Source organism: Panthera tigris, chromosome E3, assembly GCF_018350195.1.
Source record: "Panthera tigris isolate Pti1 chromosome E3, P.tigris_Pti1_mat1.1, whole genome shotgun sequence".
In the NCBI taxonomy this organism is placed as follows: Eukaryota; Metazoa; Chordata; class Mammalia; order Carnivora; family Felidae; genus Panthera; species Panthera tigris.
Window position 1 is genome coordinate 16,206,522 of NC_056675.1, and position 20,746 is coordinate 16,227,267.

The following is a 20,746-nucleotide window of genomic DNA, read 5'->3' on the forward strand; positions in this document are numbered from 1 at the left end:
TGGGATAAGGTACAGGTATAACTTGGAGGCCGGGAAGGCAGTCAGCAAGGAGGCTACTTAGAAATAGGGCTCAACAAGAGAGAGGGAGATGGGAAAGGAAATGAAATAGAAGCAAAATGCAGGTCAAATGAAGAACACACAGTTCTTAGCAACCAATAGCAAAGAACTAAGGAAAAGGTTAAATGAAACTATGGTGACTGACACATGTTGGAAGTGGGAAGGAAGAGCCGGGTAATTCTATCTGTCGAGTATGAAGGAAGAGGAAGACACCCAGATAGAAATATGAATACACAGGAGATGAAAATCTGAGACAAGAGATGAAATGATACAAACAGGACAGGGAAGATAAGCCAGGGAAACATTAGCAAAGATAAGAAATTCCATTTTATGAGAAAAGATTTAGAAATAAACATCTGCTTTATTTTAGGAACTTTTTTTAATAAAGAGAACTATGCTGAGGTGATTAAGAAACTATGCTAATATTATATTTCATGAGTCACCTCCCAAAATAAAGTAACAAAAGGTTTTTGTATCTGAAAATTATGCTGATTCTGGTGACAAAATCATTTTCTTTCTCATGAAAGTAGCAGATATAAAGGTAAAAATATGCTTTTTAATTATACTTGCTCACAATTGATCATTAAAATACAATTTGTTGGCTTAAGAACAAATGCACTTAATTCTCTCTTTAGTCTTAAAGTTTACAAATTCTGTAAGAGCATATGCATCTCATATCACGTGAGAATCTGCTGAAGGAACTTGAATCCTGGTGAGTGGAAGACTTGAGAAGAAATGGCAGATATATTCAAATACATCCAGGACTTTCATGTGGCAGTTTTACTTAGAAGTAAAACTGGAAACAATAGAGATCACAGGGACATGAGTTCTGATTCCTAACATTCAAAGCTTCCACAGATGGAATGCAATTAAACACAGGCAATCAGGAAGGTCTGCAGAAAGGACTCAAGCATGGACGAGTAGATGGACTAGATAGCCTTACAAGGTTCCTTCCAACCTTAAGAGTCTAGAACATTCTAACATCTGAGAGCTTATGTGATGAGTTAGTCATGGAGTCCTTAAAATCAAAATGCCCTTGGCAATCCCACGCAGAGCTCAACTTACGAGCCTCTGATCATTCAGCTTCAAGAAGAGGGATCAAAGAGCTCACTCTGCTATCAAGTGTTAGCTGAACCAACAAATATTAAAATTGTTATTTTTCCCCAAGTAAAGGATAGTTTGGTATACACACCAAATTTTGTTGTATGCTTCTAGGCATTCCGGTTTAACATTGTGAACTGAAACAAAAGAAAATTCAACGATAAACTTATGAACGAAGGGAAAAAAGTCAACTATGAAGGTAGCAAACCCATCACTCACACTGTAATTTGTATAGACTGCTTGTTTCCTTTTTGGCTAGGAGATTAGAGTGAGCATCTTTTCTTGGATCAACTTTCCGGACAAATAAGGATTTTAACCAGCTGTCTTCTCGAGGCCTACTATTGGAGGACGTAAATCTCCTAGGGAATAACAAATATAAAAATTTTAGTCTCATCAGTGGTACAAAGATTTCAGTGTTTTCAGGTAATGTCACATACTACATTATTTTTATAAAACCAATCCATCCAGCAAACATGCCTTGAGTACCTATTCTAGGCACTGTTACAGAACCTGGAATACCACAAAATATTCACTCTCAATTATAATAGCATGCAATCTAAACAACAGGAGCAAAGTGTAAAAGTGTAACTTGTGGTTCTCTGAAGAGAGCTCTTTTTTTTAAGTTGTAAGTATAGTTGACAAACAATGTTGCATTAGTTTCAGGTGTACAGCATAGTGATTTGACAATTCTATACATTACTCAGTGCTCACCATGTTAAGTATAGTCGCCATCTGTCACCATACAATGTTATGACAATATTATTGACTATACTTCCTATGGTGTACTTTCCATCTCTGTGATTTATTTATTTTATAACTGGAAGTGTGTACCTCTTAATCCCCACCCCCACCTCCCTGCTGGCAACCACCAGTTTGTTCTCCGTATTTAGTAGGAGTCAGTTTGGGGTGACTGAGTGGCTCAGTCGGTTAAGTGTCTGACTTCGGCTCAGGTCATGATCTCATGGTTTGTGGGTTCAAGCCCCGTACTGGGCTTTGTGCTGACAGCTCAGAGCCTGGAGCCTGCTTTGTACTCTGTGCCTCCTTCTCTCTTCTGCCCCTCCCCTGCTCATGCTTTGTCTCTGCCTCTCAAAAATAAATAAATGTTAAAAAAAAATTAAAAAAAACAACTGTTAGTTTGGGGAGCCTGGGAGCTTTGGTTGGAGGAGCGTGTGACTCTTGATCTCAGGGTTGTGGGCTCAAGCCCCACATTGCGTGTAGAGATTACTTAAATCAATGAAATTTTAAAAAAAAAAGTTTGTTTCTTCATTCGTTTGTTTTTCAGATTCCACCTGTAAGTGAAATTTGTCTTGCTCTGACTTATTTCACTTAGCACAACTCTCCAGGTCCACCCATGTTGTCGCAAATGGTAAGACTGCATTCATTTTTTTAAATGTTTATTTATTTTTGAAAGAGAAAGAGAGCGAGCACGAGCAGGGGAGTGGCAGAGAGAGAGAGAGAGAGGGAGAGAGAGAGAGAGAGAGAGAATCCAAAGCAGGCTCCGAGCTGTCAGTGCAGAGCCTGATGTGGGGCTTGAACCCACAAACTGTGAGATCATGACCTGAGCCAAAGTCAGATGCTTAACCCACTGAGGCACCCAAGCACTCATGATCTCATTCGTTTTTATGGCTGAGTAATATTCCATTATATATATATATATATATGTATATATATATATATATATATATGCACACACACACACACATACACACACATCTTCTTTCCATTCATCTGTTGATAAACATTTGGGTTGCTTCCGTATCTTGGTTATGGTAAATAATGCTGCAATAAACATATGGATGCATATATCTTTTAAGTTAGTATTTTATTTTCTTTGGGTAAATACCCAGTAGTGGAATTAATGGATCATATGGTATTTCTTTTCTTTTCCCCTATATTCTTTATGCTGTACCTTTCATCCTTGTGACTTGAATAAGTCCATAACTGGAAACCTTGTACCTCCTATTTCCCTTGGCATTTCTATTTTTAAATAGAATATTTATCACAGAACCAGAACAAATAATCCTAAAATATTCTATTTAATATTCCTAAAATATTTTTTAATTTTTTTGAGGAACTCCATTTAGGAACCAAAAGGACCCTAAATAGCCAAAGCAATCTTGAGAAAGAAGAACAAAGCTGTAGGTATCATGCTCCTGGTTTTCAAACTGTCCTACAAAGCTATAGTAAAAAAAGCATACTACTGGCATAAAAGCACATAGGTCAATGGAATAGAATAGAGAGGCCAGAAATAAACCCATGCTTATATGATCAATGAATCTATGACAAAGGAGACAAGAATATACAACAGGGAAAGGATAGTGTCTTCAACAAATGGTCCTGAGGAAACTGGACCACTTTCTTACACTACATACAAGAATAAACTCAAAATGAGTTAAAGATCTAAATGTAAGATCTGAAACCATGAAACTCCTAAAAGAAAACATAGGCAGTAAACTCTTGGACATCAGTCTTACCAATTTTTTTGGATCTGTCTCTTTGGCAAGGGAAACAAAAGCAAAAATAAGAAAGTGGGACTACATAAACTAAAAAGCTTTTTCACAGGAGAGGAAACCATCAACAAAATGAAAAGGCAACCTACTGAATGGGAGAAGATATTCACAAATGATCTATATGATAAAGGGTTAATATCTAAACTACATAAAGAATTCCTAAAACATCAAAAAAAAAAAAACCCACAAAAACAAAACAAAACAAAACCCACAATCTGATTAAAAAATGGGCAGAGGACCTCAATAGACATTTTTCCAAAGAAGACATTCAGATGGCCAACAGACACATGAAAAGATGCTCAATATCACAAATTATCAGGGAAATGTACATCAAAACCACAATGAGATATCACCTCATACCAGTCAGAATGGCTAGTTTGGTGAGGATGTGGAGAACAGGGAATCCTTGTGCACTGTTGGTGGGAATGCAAATTAGTGCGGCCATGGAAAAGTGTAGAGGTTCCTCAAAAAATTAAAAGTATAAATACCATACAATTTAGCAATCCCACTTCATTTGTCCAAAGAAAATGAAAACATTAATGTGAAAAGATATATGAACCCCTATGTTCACTGCAGCATTATTTACAACGGCAAAGACATGGAAGCAACCTAAGTCCATTGGTAGATAAACAGATAAAGAAGATGTGGTGTACATATGCATATACAACATGTGTTGTATACATATATAACTATGTGTTATATTATACATATATGACACACTCGCACAGATGCTCAGGAATATTATTCAGCCATAAAAAAAGAATAAAATCTTACCACTTGTGACAACATTGATGGATCAGGAGGGTATTATGCTAAGTGAAATAAGTCAGAGAAAGACAAATAACATACAATTTCACTTATATGTGGAATCTAAAACACAAATTAAAAAAGAGCACAGAAAACATACTCATAAATACAGTACACAAACTGGTAGTTGCGGGAGTTGTGGGGAAACGGTGAAATAGGTGAAGGGGATTAAGAGGTACAAAGTTCTGTTAACAAAATAAACAAGAAGATATAAAATACAGCATAGGGAATGTAGTCATAATACTGTAATAACTTTGTATGGTGAGAGATGGTAACTAGACTTAGGGTGATTTCATAATGTATATAAATGTTGAATCACTAAGTTATATGTGAAACTCATATAATATTGTATGTCAACTACACTTCAATTAAAAAAAATTAGAACCTGGATGAGACTTATCCTCTTCCTAATCTCACAAAACCCAATCAATGACAAGCTGTGTGCTTTTATCTTCTTCATTTTGATTCAAATTTCCACACAGTGAAATTTACTTTTTTGGCATAGTTCTACAGGGGTTTGGCAAACGCATAAAGACATGTAACTACCACCATATGGAACAGTTCCTTCACTCCCTTAAACTCCCTTTTTTTAAAAAATTGAAATATAGGTGATACACATTGTTACATTAGTTTCGGGTGTACAACATAGTGACTCAACAAGTCTGTATGTCACTCTATGCTCCCAAGTGTAGCCACCACCAAGTACCATACAAGGCTATTATAATACCATTGACTATATTCCCTATGCAGTATCTTATATATTAGTGGCTTATTCATTCCATAACCGGAAGTCTGTTATCTCCCACTCCTTTTGTAATCAACCCTTCTCCCCAGTTCCAACTGCTAACAACCATTCCTCTGTTCTATATCCCTATAGTTTGGCCTTTTCCAAAATGTCTTATTTATGGAGTGATACAGAATATAGCCTTTTGAGTCCAGTCCCATTCTTCTTGCACACTCCCTTTTACAACTGATGACCATCATCTCTGGCCAGGGTTATTATGGCATACTCCTTATAATTCTGATCTTTAACTGATCTACACATAAATGCTCTTTTCTGCCCTTTGCTAGATCATGCTAGGAGCAATAATGTATTGGGATTCCAAATGGCTACTATAAATGCTTAGGATCTTATCTAATGCTTCAAAGCAAGGTCAAGATGTTGACAGGTTGGTGTGAGGCTTTTCTGGGAGATTTCTATGGAAACACTACATGATTTTCTACGGACTATTTTCAATTTGCTTATCAGGCCTGCTTAAGGACACGGACACCACAAAGCAAGTGTAGGAAAAGAGAGCGACCTCAGGTGTTAAGGAAGAGGACTTGGAATTTAAACAAGAGGTAAGAAAAACTCTCAGAAGATGAAAATTCCCCCTTGCTTCATGAGATGAACTTGAATATTCTATATAACCATAATACAAATTCCTATTTTTTTTAAAGATTTTATTTTTAAGTAATCTCTAAACCTAATGCGGGGCTCGAACTCACAACCCTGAGATCAAGAGTCCTATGCTCTTTCTACTGAGCCAGCCAGGTGCCCTTAAATTACTATTCTTATTCAACTATGGTGCTTTAGAAATAATACTACTCTAAATCTCAAATGTTTATTAGCAACCTTTTTCTTTTTTTGCTTAAAAAGTCAACAACCAGGGCACCTAGGTGGCACAGTCGGTTGAGCGTCCGGCTTTGGCTCAGGTCATGATCTCACGGTTCGTGAGTTTGAGTCCCGCGTTGGGCTCTGGGCTGACAGCTCGGAGCCTAGAGCCTGCTTCCTATTCTATGTCTCCCTCGCTCTCTGCTCCTCCCCTGCTCACACGCTGTCTCTCTCTCAAAAATAAATAAAGATTAAAATAATAATAATAAAAGAATAAAAATAAAAGAATAATAAAAAGAATTAAAAAAAATCAACAACCATTACACAGCAATTTTCTTTCCATAAAATGTTTTTAATTTAAAAACACTGTATATTAGCTAAAAACCAGGTAAAAACAAACAGCTAAAAACCAAATAAAAAGACTTCTGAATGATCTAAACTTACAAATATGCAAACAAATATTACACAAATATAATATTAACAATACATTTTCTATAATGATCAAGAAATATAAAAGTACTTTTTCAATTATTCAAAGATTAAAAAGCAGCAAACTCATATTTAACAGGTAAAATAACAAGTTTATACTAGTACTGTACATGTAATTTTTCTTGTAAGTGCATAGGACAAAAATATAGTTTAAATGGCATTAAATAGTTTAAATGGCATTTGTGAAAACAAGTTGGAATTTCTTCCACATTTCTTTTCCTGTATGTTAAAATGTCCTAGAATTAATAAGCATTAATGGTGGTATCTCTCAGGGAGGGAAGAGTTAAGGTAGAAGAGACACAGCTTTACTCATGTAATACCTGTATTGTGTTTTTCACATGTGTGTATTTTATAATTATTATTTAAGTACAGTTGACACACAATGTTACACTAGTTTCAGCTATACAACCTAGTGATTTGACAAATGTATACATTATGCTATTTTCACCAAGTGTAGCTACCATCTGTCCTGTTACAATGCAATTGCAGTATCACTAACTATATTCCTTATGCTGTGCTTTTACTTTTATGTGTGTGTGTATGTATATATATAAATGTTTATTTTGAGAGAGAGAGAGAGAGAGAGAGAACACGCATGCGAGAGACTGGGAGAGAGGCAGAAAGAGGGAGAGACAGAAATCCAAGCAGGGTCCGCACTGTCAGCACAGAGCCCTACACGGGGCTGGAACCCATGAACCATGAGATTACGACCTGAGCGGAAATCAAAGAGTTGGAGGCTTAACCTGACTCTGCCACCCAGGCATCCCTTACTTTTGTATATTTTTAAGTACATATCTAGCCCTATAGTAAAACTGTTTAAGGCACTTAGGATGGCACCTGATATATAGTGAAAGGTTAAAAAATTAAGTTTTTAAAACTACCTTTTCAATAAAAACAAACCTAAAGTTAAAAGCAATAAATTATACATAAAACTATTAGATTATATAAATAAATTCTGAAGAAGGCAATTCTCCAAACAGTCATGGTAAAACTTATGTCAATAAAAATGAAAACATTTGTCAATTTGTTTAAAGTGTTTCAAACATATCACATTTTGGGATATTTGCTAAATAGTATCATGAATACAATGGCTAGCATTAAAATTAGTGATACAAAAAGGAGAAAGTTTTAAGATTTGTTAATGAGACTATATAATTCCTGTTTTTTCTTTATTTTAGATTTTAAGTTCACTAGACAGAAACAGTATTTACAAAGTTTTGGGGGTATTAAATAAATGTTAAGAGCTTAGGAAAAGCTATTATGAATAATTAAGAAAGGGGTACAATGAAAGTTTCTAAAAATATCAGCATTAGGGAATTTCATTTAAAATAACAAATATTCACCAAAGCAACCACTACTAACAGTTTTTAATGGGTCCTTCCAGAAATGCATAGACATGCATTATCATGTGTACATATAGATATTTAATTTCTATGGCATTTAATACTCTAAAAATAAGAAAGCATGATACAGAATTATTAGCAAATTAAATCTGGAAGGGGAAAAACCCAAAATAATTTTGTTCCTCTTCTTTAGAATGAAAGGGAATTACAAATTAATAAATTCATACTTCCTGTTAGGCACTGAATTAGGCAGCTTGTCTATGTCATCTCATTCAATCTTCAGTACAGTCTAGCAAGGTAAGTATTAGCTCATTTTAAAGCTTGGCTCAGAGAGGTTAAATGACATGAGCTAAGAAGTAGCAAAATGAAAATATAAACCTATGAAAATATGATGTAAATATGAAAATGAAAATCTGATCTAACTATAAAGTTCAAAATATTCTCACTAATAAGGGATGTCTCCCAAACATAAATCTCCCCAGCTGAGCATTCTCCCAGGTTTTAATAACACCAAAGAGATTTACTTTAAGATGGGTAAAATGAGGTAAGGGACATGAAAACACTGTAATATAAAGATAAGCCTAAGAAATAGTCAGCATCATGGGACACACACAAGAACCTGAGGGTATCTGCTTGTCAGCTTGGGTAGCAACTGTCTTGACAAATGAAAAACAGTTCAGTCCAGTCCGCCATTACCCCCAGTTGATTGTCAAACTCGGGAATCTTTTCAGTGTCAGGTGACCAAAGTTGCCCAGTGTGCCCGGTCCATCTAGCTGTCCAAGCTGAATCACGGAAAGGAGTAGAAGGAGCTATGCCAACAGCTGTCAGGGTGATAGGATCCGGGCTAGGGTTCTTTACTGAGAATGACAAACTGCACGATCAGTAGTCTTTATAACATCATACATCTGTTGTGTGGCACTTAACAGAGGGTGGGGTAGGGGCAGCACGTTCTACAAAACATTAGACTTTATTTTTTCCCAAAGATTTTATTTTTAAGTAATCTCTACACCCAATATGGTACTGGAAATTACTCGAGATCAGGAGTTGCAAGCTCTACTGACTGAGCCAGCCAGGCACCCCCCAAAACATCAGACTTTAAAGAGAATTAGCGTTATTTGCCAGACTCTGTGGATGTAAAGATGAGCCAGATGCCTCACCTATTTAGTCTCATAGGAAAAACACAGTAAACACCCAGACTGGTCTCAGATACCGCAGATTTACACACACACATGCTGTGGGAATGAACCTCTGGCTTGGCCTGTGAGGAGTGGAGGAACTCCAGTAGAGACATTCTGGCTCTGTCTTGGAGGACCACACAGACAGGTGGACGAGGCAGGCGAGAATTCCAGTCAAAAGGGACAGCATGTCCAGGGGCACGGAGTCATGAAACTGGATGACATATTTCCGGAACAGCAGAGCTTGGTAAGGCAGGAGAACAGGGTGTGGAGGACGGTGAGAGAAAGAGTGGGAAGGCAAGGGCGGGGCCGTGGGGTTAGGCCCTTGTACACCATGCCCATTAGCTGGATTCTACCAGGTAGAATTCTACCTTATCTACCAGGTAAGATGCTAGCAAGTTTTCAAAAAAAGATCAAGGTGTGTAAAGCAGCCTGGCAGTGGTGTGGCAGGTGGACTGCAGCAATAAAGGCAGGGAGCGTGGCTCCTGGGCTTTCTGCTGGTTATCAAGGCCAGCAGTGCCAGGCACACAGGAGGCATTCAATACTCACCAGATAGCCTAAAAGATGGTTCTAGGTTATGATGTAGGCAGTGGGGATGAAGGGGAAGGAATATCTTCAAAAGATATTCCTGAGGTGAAAAGGAGAAGGCACAGGCCCTGACTAGGTATCTAGACAGTGTGGTGGTTTGGTTGGAGCAAACCATAGATGGGAAATGCATTTAGCGCTGAGACCACAGGATGAGGCAGCAGTGGTGAAATGCACTTCATTCATCTGAACACCAAATATCTATTGACTGTGTGCTGCATATGTCAAGCCAGGCTGAGGATATAAAGATGAATAAACCTGGCCCTGACTTCACAGAGCTACTTGTCAGTGGGAGCAGACAGGCAACCATGATCACAGCCCAACATGAGATAAGCTCCTTGATGGCCACATAAGGTGGTGGCTGTGACAAGGGTGGGGGCAGAGGTGAGGGAAGAGATGAATCAATTCTCTGAACGAGTACTTGTTGAACTGAAGCCCTGAAAGATGAGGAACACTTGTCAGGTAGACAGACGCCCATGAGAGGAAGCAGACCTATACCTGCCAAAGCCAGGAGTTTGTGAATATAGCCAGAGATGAAGAGGAGAGAGGAAGCTGAAGGGCCTGATTCAAAGAAGAGTCGAGCATTAAAGTAGTAACAATGTCACTCCTCTACTCACCACCAAGCCTCCTGCCACCCCAATAAACCTGTCTTCCACACTGCTGCTACAGAGAGCCATTCTCTTCATTTTTAAAAACTTCGAACAGAGATGAAGGGACAGTATAATGAAGGCCTCTATACCCTGCATTTAGATGAAAGAATGATGAACATTTTATCAATTTTAAGTGTTTCTCTCTATACATATTTGCTTTTTTATTTTTACCAAACCATCTGAAAGTAGAGTACAGACATTGTGACACTTTATTCCTAAAACTTCAGCATGCACCTCCTAAGAACAAAGACAAAACCATGATATGATTTTCACATCTGAGGAAAAGAATAATTCTAATATCCACTCCATATTAAACTGTCCCCAACTGTTCCCAAAATGTCTTTTACAGTTTTTCTTGGCAGGGGTGTGGTGGGGTGGTATGGGAAAAAGAGGCACTGGGATCCAGTCAAGGTTCAAGTCAGAACTTTTATCAGGAAAAAGTTCTGCTCGGAATTCTTCAGTTGTCCCTTTCACCAACAGGTTCAAGACCTTACTCTTCCTTCACAGGACTCCAGACAAGTGTTGCCACCAGTTAAGCGAGGGGAGTGGTGGGAGAGAAGGTTGAGTGAAGACACACTGCAGGGAGAACTGACAGATCTTGTAGCTGGCTAGATGGGAGAGAGCAGGAGGGGCTGGGCTTGGGGCCACTACAGGGAAGATGTGCCACTACTGGAGACAGAACCCAGAAGGAGCAAGCTCTACAGGAGGAAGAGGAGTTCAATTTTAGGTTCAAAAGCAACCCAAGCACCTGTAGGACACTCGTGCAATGTCCACTAAGCAAATGAGACCCCAGGCCTGGCACTGAGCAGAGAAGAGGTACTGGCAAGTTAGTCTCCTGGGAAGACTCCTCCTTTCCTTCTGAAACCCCTCTTGTAAGGTCACCCACAGACCCCCGTTGTCAAAGCCAGTTTTCTGTCATCTTAACTTTGTAGCAGCATCTGGCACAGTTGCCAGCTCCCTCCTTGAAATACCTCCCCCTGGGCACTGCCACAAAGTGCCCTCACCGGCTGCTCTTTCCCAGTCTCCCTTGCTGCCTCTTCCTACATCTAGCCTGTGAACACATCTCAGGCCTGCTTCTTAGCCCCTTCTCTATCCACACTCTCTCTGCAAGCAACCTCATCCATTCCTATGGGTTTAAAAAATGTTCTATATGAAAAATTTCAATTAAATGCAAAACAGTATAATGAAACCCATGGATCTATCAACTTTTAGCATTCCTATATACCAGCAGCTCCCAAATGTAACCTGTAGTCCAGACATCTCCTTTGAGGAGTCCTATAGATCAAACAGGCCAACTGCCTTTCCATTTGAATAGCTCACAGCCATCTCAAACTTTACCAGGTTCAAAAGTGCTCTGGATTCCCCCCTCCACACCCTACAACTGTTCTTCCTTCTCTGAATTAGGAGCAAGCTCCCAGATGGCAAGGACCTTATTCACTGATATTTCCCAACAGCGCCCAGCATACGGTGGGCACTCATATGCTTATGGAACAAATGACTTTCCATAAATGGCACCAGCATCTGATCAGTTAGCCATTACCTATGATTCTGTCTCCTTTCCAAAATCAGACTGATATTTTTTATTTATTTATTTAAAAAATTGTAATGTTTATTTTTGAGAGAGAGACAGAGCGCCAGTGGGGAAGGGGCAGAGAGGGAGACACAGAATCCGAAGCAGGCTCCAGGCTCTGAGCTGTCAGCAGAGAGTCCAATGCGGAGCTCGAACTCAAGAACCAGGAGACCAAGTCGGACATTTAACCAACTGAGTCACCCAGGCGCCCCCAGACTAATATTTTAAAAACACATCATGTCACACTAGAATTTATATCTTTAAATGGTTTCCATGGTGCCAGAAGAAAATCCAATTTCTCTAAAATGGCTTGTGAGACCTGGAATTATCCAGCTCCTGCTCCTTGCCACCTGTCCTCTAGTCACTCTTCCCTTCACTCCTGGGCTCTTCTCTTCCTCGACTTTTCTGGAGTTTCCCAGTATGCCTTCATCCTTCCCAGTCAGGGCTTTGCTGCACACTGACCCTTCAAATGTCAGCTTAACGTCACATTCTTGGGGAGGCCCTCCATGATCTCATGTAGTAGGTTCCCTGATCTTCTCTCATACCACCTACCTCAATCTGTAAGTCTCTATGAATTTTTACCTCTGCCATGGCCTCCTGCAGATAGTGACCATGGCTATTATGTTGAGTTTCACAAGACTTCAAAGATATCATTTACATTCAGTATTTGTACAATAAATGAACCAACTGGGTCTACATTGAGTCCTAAAGAACACCTACAGTTGAGGCAGATTAGCACCAAGGAAGGGGCAGTGGTCCAACGGTATAGGGGGCTTGAGAAAGTAATCCAAGAGCCAACAAGCTGGACAGAGATAAGGACTTTAGATTCAAAAGCATTCGGCCCCAGCAGGACGTGGGGGTACTGGACAGACCCAGGTCCAAATCTCCAGTTTACTAGCTTTGTGACCTTGGGCACTTTAGTGTCCAAGAGTAGTAGAGTAGTCTTTTGGGTGAATACGTTCAGCCTCAGAGGTCTTTTTTGGAAAGAAGAAAATATGAATTTCACAGGCTCATATCACCTGTGTGAAAAAAAAAAGACACACAGGAGATGCTCAGCAACAGAAAAAAGGAGGTTGATTTGTTAATCAAACTGGAAACATAAACATCAAATTTGGAAATACAAGTTGGGCATCAGTCCTAAGAAGGGTGCTGAGCCTGAAGCCTGACAAACTTGAGGTCAAATGCCTTTTCTAGCTAGGTGTCTCACCTGCTTTGAGGTTCCATCTCATCTGCAAAATGCAGATCCTGCTACTTCTTAAAATTGCTACTAGGATTAAATTAAATAAGCTCTCTGGCCCACAGTAAGAGTTTAACAAACATGCAGTTCCTTTACTGACAACTGAATTTTCTAGAGGCTCATTATTTAACCACAAACAGAAAACGTTTAAATTATCCAATGTAAAGAAAACAATAAAGCAAATCTACGTGTAAGTTAGTTATGAGCTTGGTTTCTGAACATGGAATATAGGACATGGATACATCAAAGGCATGAATTCAGAAAACCGAATACTTAATCCAATGAGGTTAGGAAAAAACGTGTAAACTTGAACCCAACGCCTACTTAGCGCTGGTAACTGTTCATACTTTTTGATCCGTTACCTACTTTTCAACGCAAGTCAAAGGCTGTTCGTAGCACTGAGACCTCCCCACCACTCCCCCTGTGCTTCACTGAAGGTTCAGACGGGACAACGCGTTATTTTAGTTCTTCACAACCTAAGAAAGAGGTGAGTAGTATCTCTACTGCCATTTGCAGATGCGGACATCAAGGCTTTGCGCGGGCACGTAGCGTTCTCTGGGCGCCCGCGAGAAGCCGGAGGCCGAGTCCAGGGCCTGGAGCCTCAGCCGCGCGCCAGCCCTCCGCCACCGCGCGGGTCGCGCAGGGTCAAGGTCCCGAAGGCCGAGCCCGCACGGCAGGCGGACGTGGCCTTGGCGCCGAGCGCCGTCCCCGCCGTGACCTTGAGCCCGGCCCGCCGGGAAGGCGCTCCGACTCCGCCAAGGCTCCCCCGCCTGGCCCGGCCCGGCCGACAGCGGCCTCGGCCCCTGCCGCCCCGCAACCCCTGCGGCTCTGCCCCGAGGGAGCGCTGCCGGGCCGGGGCGGAGACCCGTGCCGGGGACCCCGCGCCCTCTGCCCCGCGGCGGCCCCTCCCCGGCCGCTCCCGGAAAGGGCGGCGCTGCTCACCGGAGCACTGGCAGGAGGCTGCAGGGGGGGGCCCGCCGCAGGAGACCGCCGACCCAAGCCGCTCCGCGGGCGTGCAGTACTCGCGCCGCCATCTTGCTCTGGCGCCTGGGCTCCCACCGCCCGGGCCGCCGCTGACGCCGCCGCCGCCGCCGCCGCCGCCGCCGCGACCCCTCCCCCGGCCAGGCCCGCCGTGGCTGGGGCGGGGCGGGGCGCGCAGCCGCTGCAGCGCCAGGCGCCGCCGCCAGGGGAAGTAGGGCCCACGGTCCCGGCGCGAGGAGGTCCTGCAGCTGCGAGAAAGGAGCGCGAAGGCGAAAAGGACTGCCTTACGAGACAATCACCAGCGAAAGGAGCTGAATGTCCAGCGCTAGAGGACCATGGGCAAGGCTTTAATGTACATGGAAAGATCCACAAGAAAAGAGTAACACTGAGTTCAGGCTTCTCCCCAAAACCTTTTGAACTTTGTACCATGTAAATACATTGCCTTTCAAACCGAAAACAAACCCAAAGCAACGCTTTAATAAAAACACTCTAGATGAAAACATAACTCAAGTTATCTGGTGGTCTCGGGACTACATTGTTCCTGTTCCCTGTTCATATCAACACTGATGGGCGCTCGTCGCGTCTCAGTCGTCAAGCCGACTCAGTCTAGTGGGGCAGGATGTGAAATAATTGGCTCCAGTGTGTCAAGTGTTGAAATGAAGAGGTTCACCAGACGGGAAGGGGACACGGACAGGCGAGACTGTAACCGGCGGTGGCTGTGAAGCGGAGGACAGAGCCGAGTTCCTGGCACGATAGCGCGGTCCCAAAGGAAGAGTTGACCAGTGGAAGGGAGGATATCTCCGGTCAAGAAAACAACTTAAACAAAGGCGTGGGTCGGGTGGCACTGTTTAGGGAAAGTGTATCCTGAGTAAAAGAGCCTCAAATGTAACCTTGAAAACTGCAACCGAGACAAGGTAGGCAGAAAGGGAGCTAGACAGTGAGAGAAGGGGGAGAAACAGGGAGGAGAGACCCCAGCCACCAAGGGGAGCACTGTGCAAGAATCTGCAGAGGCCAAGAGGGAAATGTCCTCAGGACTGGGTGGGTACCTGGGAGGTCTGTTACCCTGGCAGGAGGGGAGAGGGCAGCAACTGGGCTTTTGGTCTGAGGGGTTCTCTGAAGCTAGTAATCTTGGAGGCAAAGGAAGCATTGGAGCTTAAGGGGTGCAGTTTTCTGACTGGGGGAATATTTGAACATGTTAATATGGCAAGGAACCACCAGGAAGGATTAAAAAGGGGTCCTGTGGATGGAGGAGAGACAACAAGGATTTGCTCCAGATCAGGGAGATACGGGTCTCTTGGAGGCCAGTGGAAAGGAGGCCAAGGGACAGGGGACAGGAGTCCAGAGGCTATGTGGCTGAGCAACAGGCTTATGATTAGTGAGCCTGTAGACACTTCGACCCAAAAGGGAGCTCTCCCCAGGGCAGAAAGGACATGTCCCAATCCTCCACAGTAGGAGGGAAGCCTCTTTAAGCCTGTGGTGTCATTGTGCCCTTGTGACTTTCTCACACATTCTCCCAACTTCTCAGCTTTTTTTTTTTTTTTTGAAGAGATGAATGCTTTTAAATGTATTTTCCTGAAATGTAAACTTGGTAAATATTTCTTGGTAGACCTTGCTTTTGTGCTATTTAGTATTAGGCCACTTATTCTGCATTTTTCTTCTCCACTGTTATCTTCCAATATTTTTTACTGGGGACATGTACTTGTATCTCACAGGTGTATATGTCATAGAAGAAATATTGGGCATCTTCCTGGAGCATAAGTTTTACACCAAGATTATTAGGAAAAATATCTTAAGAGGGATGCCTGGGTGGCTTAGTCAGTTGATTTCGGCTAAGGTCATGATCTCAGGGTCATGGGATTGATCCCTACGTCAGGCTCCATGCTGAGCATGGAGCCTGCTTAAAATTCTCTCTCAAAAAAAGTAGAGTATATGTAAGCATTTTAAATATTTGAGGTTTTTGCGATGGCTTGTACAGGTGCAAGGTGGAACCCACATTAACTCCACCTGTCAGAGACCTAGACACTCTTAGATGATTCCCTTTTGCTCACTCTCCTGGTATCAAGCTCTGAGAGTTCTACTTTGGAACATCATTTATCCAACCTCTTTTCCTCACCCTACTCAGTTTGTCTTAGGACCAGTCTTTGAACAGGTCTCTTTCCCTCTAATCTTTCCCCTTACAGTTCATTATGTAAATATATCATACTCTTTTAAAAATGTAACCTGCCACCACTTACAGTATAATTTCCACCTGTTTCTTTACCTGAGCCCCACTCATGTTCAAAGTGTCCCAGCAGTCCTCATCGGCTTGCAGAACCCCTTGGTTATGCTTCTTCTTCTCATAGTTTTGGGATTTTACATTCTTCCCTCTACCTGGAATGCCCTTTCCACAACCCTTATCTACTAGCCCGGAAACTGTTCCTTTAAGATTCAGTTCTAGCACTATCTAGTCTCTTCTGGGAAGTTGTCATTTCTCCCCACCCATGTGCTTCTCTGCTATGAAGGCAGCTGTACATAACCTCCCCTACTAGATTATGAGCATTGAGAGGATAGGCAGTGCTTGTGGTTACTGCTGAAACTCTGTACTTGTATAATACACGTATTAGTTGAAACTGAAATATGCTCCAAATCTCTTCCTAGGAGCCAGGAAACTGGAATATGTAACTCAATGTTTCTTCAGGTCAAAATCTAGGTTCATAGTTTATTAATAAACAGCAACAGAACTCAAACTCTCCAACTCAAATGCACAGTATGAGGAACTCTACAATTTCATCAATGTATCAGATTTTATGAATCCACTCCTATTTATATTTAATACACTCTAGAATACAGGATGAAAGAAAAGTGACACAGAATTTTCAAGTTTTATTTTCTATGTGTCGACATTCTTATTATAAGGTCTGACCCCAACCAGACTGCTGATTATTTCCATTTGTAATTGGTTAAATCAAAGAAATAATTTCAGGGGCACTGGGATGGCTCAGTCGGTTAAGCAGCCAACTTCAGCTCAGGTCATGATCTCACCATTCATGAGTTCAAGCCCCAGGTCAGGCTCTGTGCTGGCAGCTCACAGCATGGAGCCTGCTTTGGATTCTGTGTCTCCCTCTCTCTCTGCCCCTCTCCTGCTTGCTCTCTGTCTTTCTCTCTCAAAAGTAATAAACATTAAAAAACAAAAACAAAAACAAAAAAAAAAAGAAAAATTTCAAATTAGTTTCAAATATATACCACCAAAAATAAATATTCACTTAATGCAGTCTTCTGTTTTAAGATATCAAAAGGTATTTTCCTCCCCAAATAAGGGTTCTAAGATAAATTCAAGATTCCTTTGAATGGAAAAAAAAAAAAAAAAAGATACACCTAAAAAAGTGAGCTTACAAAACAATGCAGGGGATTACTAGGTACACTTCCTGTAAGAGGAAAGTATGTCCAATGAAAAGGAAATTTCAAACATGACCTTACACTCATGAAAAATTTTAACAAGGCCTTTACTTCATTTACTTTTAGCTATTCCATAAATACCAGAAGAGAAATTGGACAGTTTGTAATGAAATTTAGAAAAATTTCTTTTTCTGTAAAGCAAACTTATAAATCTTTCCCTTTGTCTCCTTCCAATCGTCCTTCACTGTGCTAAAGAGCTATTCAGTTCTTCCAGATTTTTGGTTAAGCGGGTAGTTTCCAAGCTGACTGGGCTTTCCAGGTAGGTAGTTCCTGCACAGGGTTTTCCGGTCACTGGATCTATGACTTGTCCAACTTTGAAAACGATCTCGGCCAGTTCATGTTTCACATGCTTTGTTCGTGGGACAGGTAGAGCTTTGAGAAGCACGATATCCCCAACTGTGCACTGCTGAAGAGCATCATGAGCAAAGTAGGTTTTTCGTTTATTAAAATACTGTTGAGAGAAGTAGGAACAAATCAGTAGTTCCCATCTGTGATCTGACAACGCAGCATAGAATATAAAAAGTAATGCACAGAAAACAAGCTGGGACTTGGGAAAAAAAAGATAATACACTCAGGAGGCTTCCAATACAAAAATTAACTGCTTAACTTCTAGAAAATAGCAATGACTTTCCCAGAGTGGATCATGTGCCTGAGCTCTCCAGCCTATTACCTTCAGTATCTTTGTCTATTAATCATCATCCTTCTCTATACTATTTAAACTCTTCCTTCCTAGTGGAGCCTTCTCTCCAGCCTTATGAACATGCTACTCTCACTACTAGCTGTGTCATTTGGCACAAGTCACTGAATCACTCCAGGCTTAGTTTTTTTCACAACCTAAAATGAGGCTCCACTATCTGCATCTCTAAAGTTATCCAGATAATTAAATGTTCTAAATATACACACCACACTTAGCTCCATGCCTGGCTCGAAGTACTGCAAACAAGCCACAGATGCTCATAACAACCTTGCTGCAGAAGGTGCTCTCATTTTACAAATGAGAAAACAGGCTCTGGAGTTAGGTAATGTGCACAGCTAGTAAGCAACAGTCAATATTCACGCTAAGGTCTTCTGACTCAGGCCAATGATCAGGCTGTCGTCACTCTTCAGCTTGTTCCTGTGTTGTTGTTAATAAAAGACAACTTTATTCTTCTCAACTCATCTGGCCTCCCCTTCCCTTAACCTTGTTACCTCTGCTCCTGTGTTTTTGATCCTAGATAACAAAGAACATTTCTACCTACCTGTGTGCCCAGTCTTGAATGCAGAACTGTCCTTGGCACTTTCCTCTCCCTCCCTTGCACATCTGACAAATCAAGGACTCTGTCCCTTCTTTCCGAAATCTACTTTTCCCACTGCATTGCAATTGCTTCAAGGACTGTTCAGGTTCTTATCATTTCCATTCTAGACTTTTGCAATAGCCTTCTTACCTATTTCCTTACCTCCTGTCCTCATCTCTATCTTTATGTTTCCAAGTGTGTCTTTCCTTTGCTTATAGGATGAAATCCAAAAATACTACATAAAAGGCCTTTCTCAGCCCAGCTCCTACTGTTCTTGTATTCACTCAACAACAGTCAATGCCTACTTAGGATCAAGCTCTGGGCTCAAACATGCCAAACTACTTGTTGTTCCTGTACAATGTCATGCCCTTTAATGGCTAAAAGAACTTCCATATACCACTCACCATGGCCAAAATGACTCCCCCAAATGTGGTCCTTTGGATAAAAGCCTTTCTGAGATTCAGCTCAAATGTCTTTGAGGATGCTCTCTTTCAGCAATGTGGAAAGAAAGAATCAGCTGTCCTGCTTTCTGCTCCCAGTACTTTGCACACAGAAGTACTGTATCAGTTATCAGACTGAGTTGAAATTAACTGTATGTGTCCTCAGAGAATGAACCACGATTAATTCACTTTGTTATCCACACAGATCAGCAGACTCTCAGTGCATCTGTACTGACAGGGAATGGTTTCTCTGTTCAGAACCTGTAACATGTTGGTGATTTATCAATGCCTTCTGAAAACAGGGATATTCCTCACCTTTAATAAGTAGGGATCCAAAACAAGCCTGGTCACCCTCACTTTAGCTGTTTTTTGCATTGCTGTCCCAATCACCTTCCCCACGATCCATTTGGCATGGACGGATGAACGAACTACTGACATTATGTGGCTTTGATCACCTAAAAAACAAATTTCAAAATTTAACATTCTGGTTGTTATGACTCACCAAAGGAATTTTGTTACTAGAACTGCTGAAGGTCAGAAACAGTTTTTGTTGACCTTCTGGAATCACCACTTTAGAGATACTTACACGTTTCACTATTTCCTTAACCCAACCTCCCATCTTTATACTATTTACAAAGCTGTCATTTTAACCTAAGTCGCCGTGTCCCCCTGTGCAAAACGGGAATAACAACAGGGTCTGCTCACAGGAGTGCTTTGAAAGTTTAACCTGTAAGGAGCTAAATGGCGCGAATAAACGTGGGCTCTTACTGGCGTCCCTTTCTTTCCTTCCGCTGGCTTGCGTCTCCCCAGAGGCTCACAGTCTGGCCACACGAGCGCACAAGGCCTTGGCGGAGCGGCCGGGGTGTCCTCCCCACTTAAGGAGACCTTGCCTTGGGGCTGCCTTCTTGATCAGTTAATGCCGAGTCCAACCCGCCTGGGGTAGGCTGGGGGTGATTGATCCTCCCTCCCCGCACAACCCCGGGGTCAGGCAACTTCCCTTGCTTCCAGGCTCTAACCCGACGACACCTTGCGTCCCGGGATTCACCCTCCGCAACAGCGGCTCCCATACCTCGACCTCCTCCTGGCTTTACTTTCACAGCGCGCGTCCTACTGAGGGCCGGTCGGAACGTGATGACGTCAGTCCCTTGCAAGTAGCTCCGCCTCGGACCGCTCCTCTCATTGGCCGCGTGTTCCCTTAGCCATAGGCGGGCGTAAGGGCAGGGCTCCGCCCACTCCCCCTTAAAGAGAACCGTAGACCCGGGTCGTCCGGGGAGACGTACATCTTCTTTCTCCATGCTGTGGGCGGCTGGAACGTGGAGCATTCCGGTCTTTCATTTAACTATTCTGTTCGGTTTCCTCTTTTTAAGCTGAGCTCCCAGGCTTGGACAAGGTCTTCCAAATCAGAGGAACCTCATTCATTCATCAAAAACTGAAACATTGGACACTAAGTGCATTCTACCCCCACAGCTGCTTTTAAGATAAACTTCGGCAGGTTTTT

General features: G+C 42.0%; 2 protein-coding genes across 4 annotated transcripts in view; both read right to left on the minus strand.

Annotated features, from left to right (window-relative positions):
* Positions 1-14,193, minus strand: part of NIPSNAP2 (nipsnap homolog 2) — a 35,575-nt gene extending 21,382 nt beyond the window's left edge. Inside the window, exons 1-3 of the mRNA XM_042971755.1 lie at positions 14,061-14,193; positions 1,378-1,517; positions 1,250-1,295 (exon numbers count right to left, since the gene is read on the minus strand). Coding sequence (XP_042827689.1) covers positions 1,250-1,295; positions 1,378-1,517; positions 14,061-14,152 — 278 coding nt within the window. The 5' untranslated portion in view covers positions 14,153-14,193. The remainder of the gene's footprint in view (positions 1-1,249; positions 1,296-1,377; positions 1,518-14,060) is intronic.
* A 3,081-nt stretch (positions 14,194-17,274) lies between these two features.
* MRPS17 (mitochondrial ribosomal protein S17) lies at positions 17,275-20,379 on the minus strand. Of its 3 annotated transcripts, none has more exons than XM_007079099.2 (3): positions 20,318-20,379; positions 19,564-19,703; positions 17,275-17,985 (listed from the first exon to the last, which is right to left on the minus strand). In XM_007079099.2, the coding sequence occupies exons 2-3, from the start codon at positions 19,684-19,686 to the stop codon at positions 17,716-17,718; spliced, it is 393 nt and encodes a 130-aa protein (XP_007079161.1). In that variant the 5' UTR covers positions 19,687-19,703; positions 20,318-20,379; the 3' UTR covers positions 17,275-17,715. The 3 variants fall into 3 exon arrangements, with proteins under 3 accessions (XP_007079161.1, XP_007079163.2, XP_007079162.1); XM_007079101.3 differs by having other exon boundaries at positions 20,246-20,363; XM_007079100.3 differs by lacking the exon at positions 20,318-20,379 and adding an exon at positions 20,017-20,239.
* Between the last annotated feature and the right edge of the window lie 367 nt (positions 20,380-20,746).

What these genes read in the sequence shown, in the direction of transcription:
- MRPS17 (XM_007079101.3), bottom strand. Translation starts at nt 20,315, where the DNA reads ATGGGAGCCGCTGTTGCGGAGGGTGAATCCCGGGACGCAAGGTGTCGT. An exon ending in GGTTAGAGCCTGGAAGCAAG is followed by an intron (nt 19,704 to 20,245) that starts GGAAGTTGCCTG and finishes TTTGTTTTTTAG; the next exon opens with GTGATCAAAGCCACATAATG. An exon ending in TGGATCCCTACTTATTAAAG is followed by an intron (nt 17,986 to 19,563) that starts GTGAGGAATATC and finishes TTCTCTCAACAG; the next exon opens with TATTTTAATAAACGAAAAAC.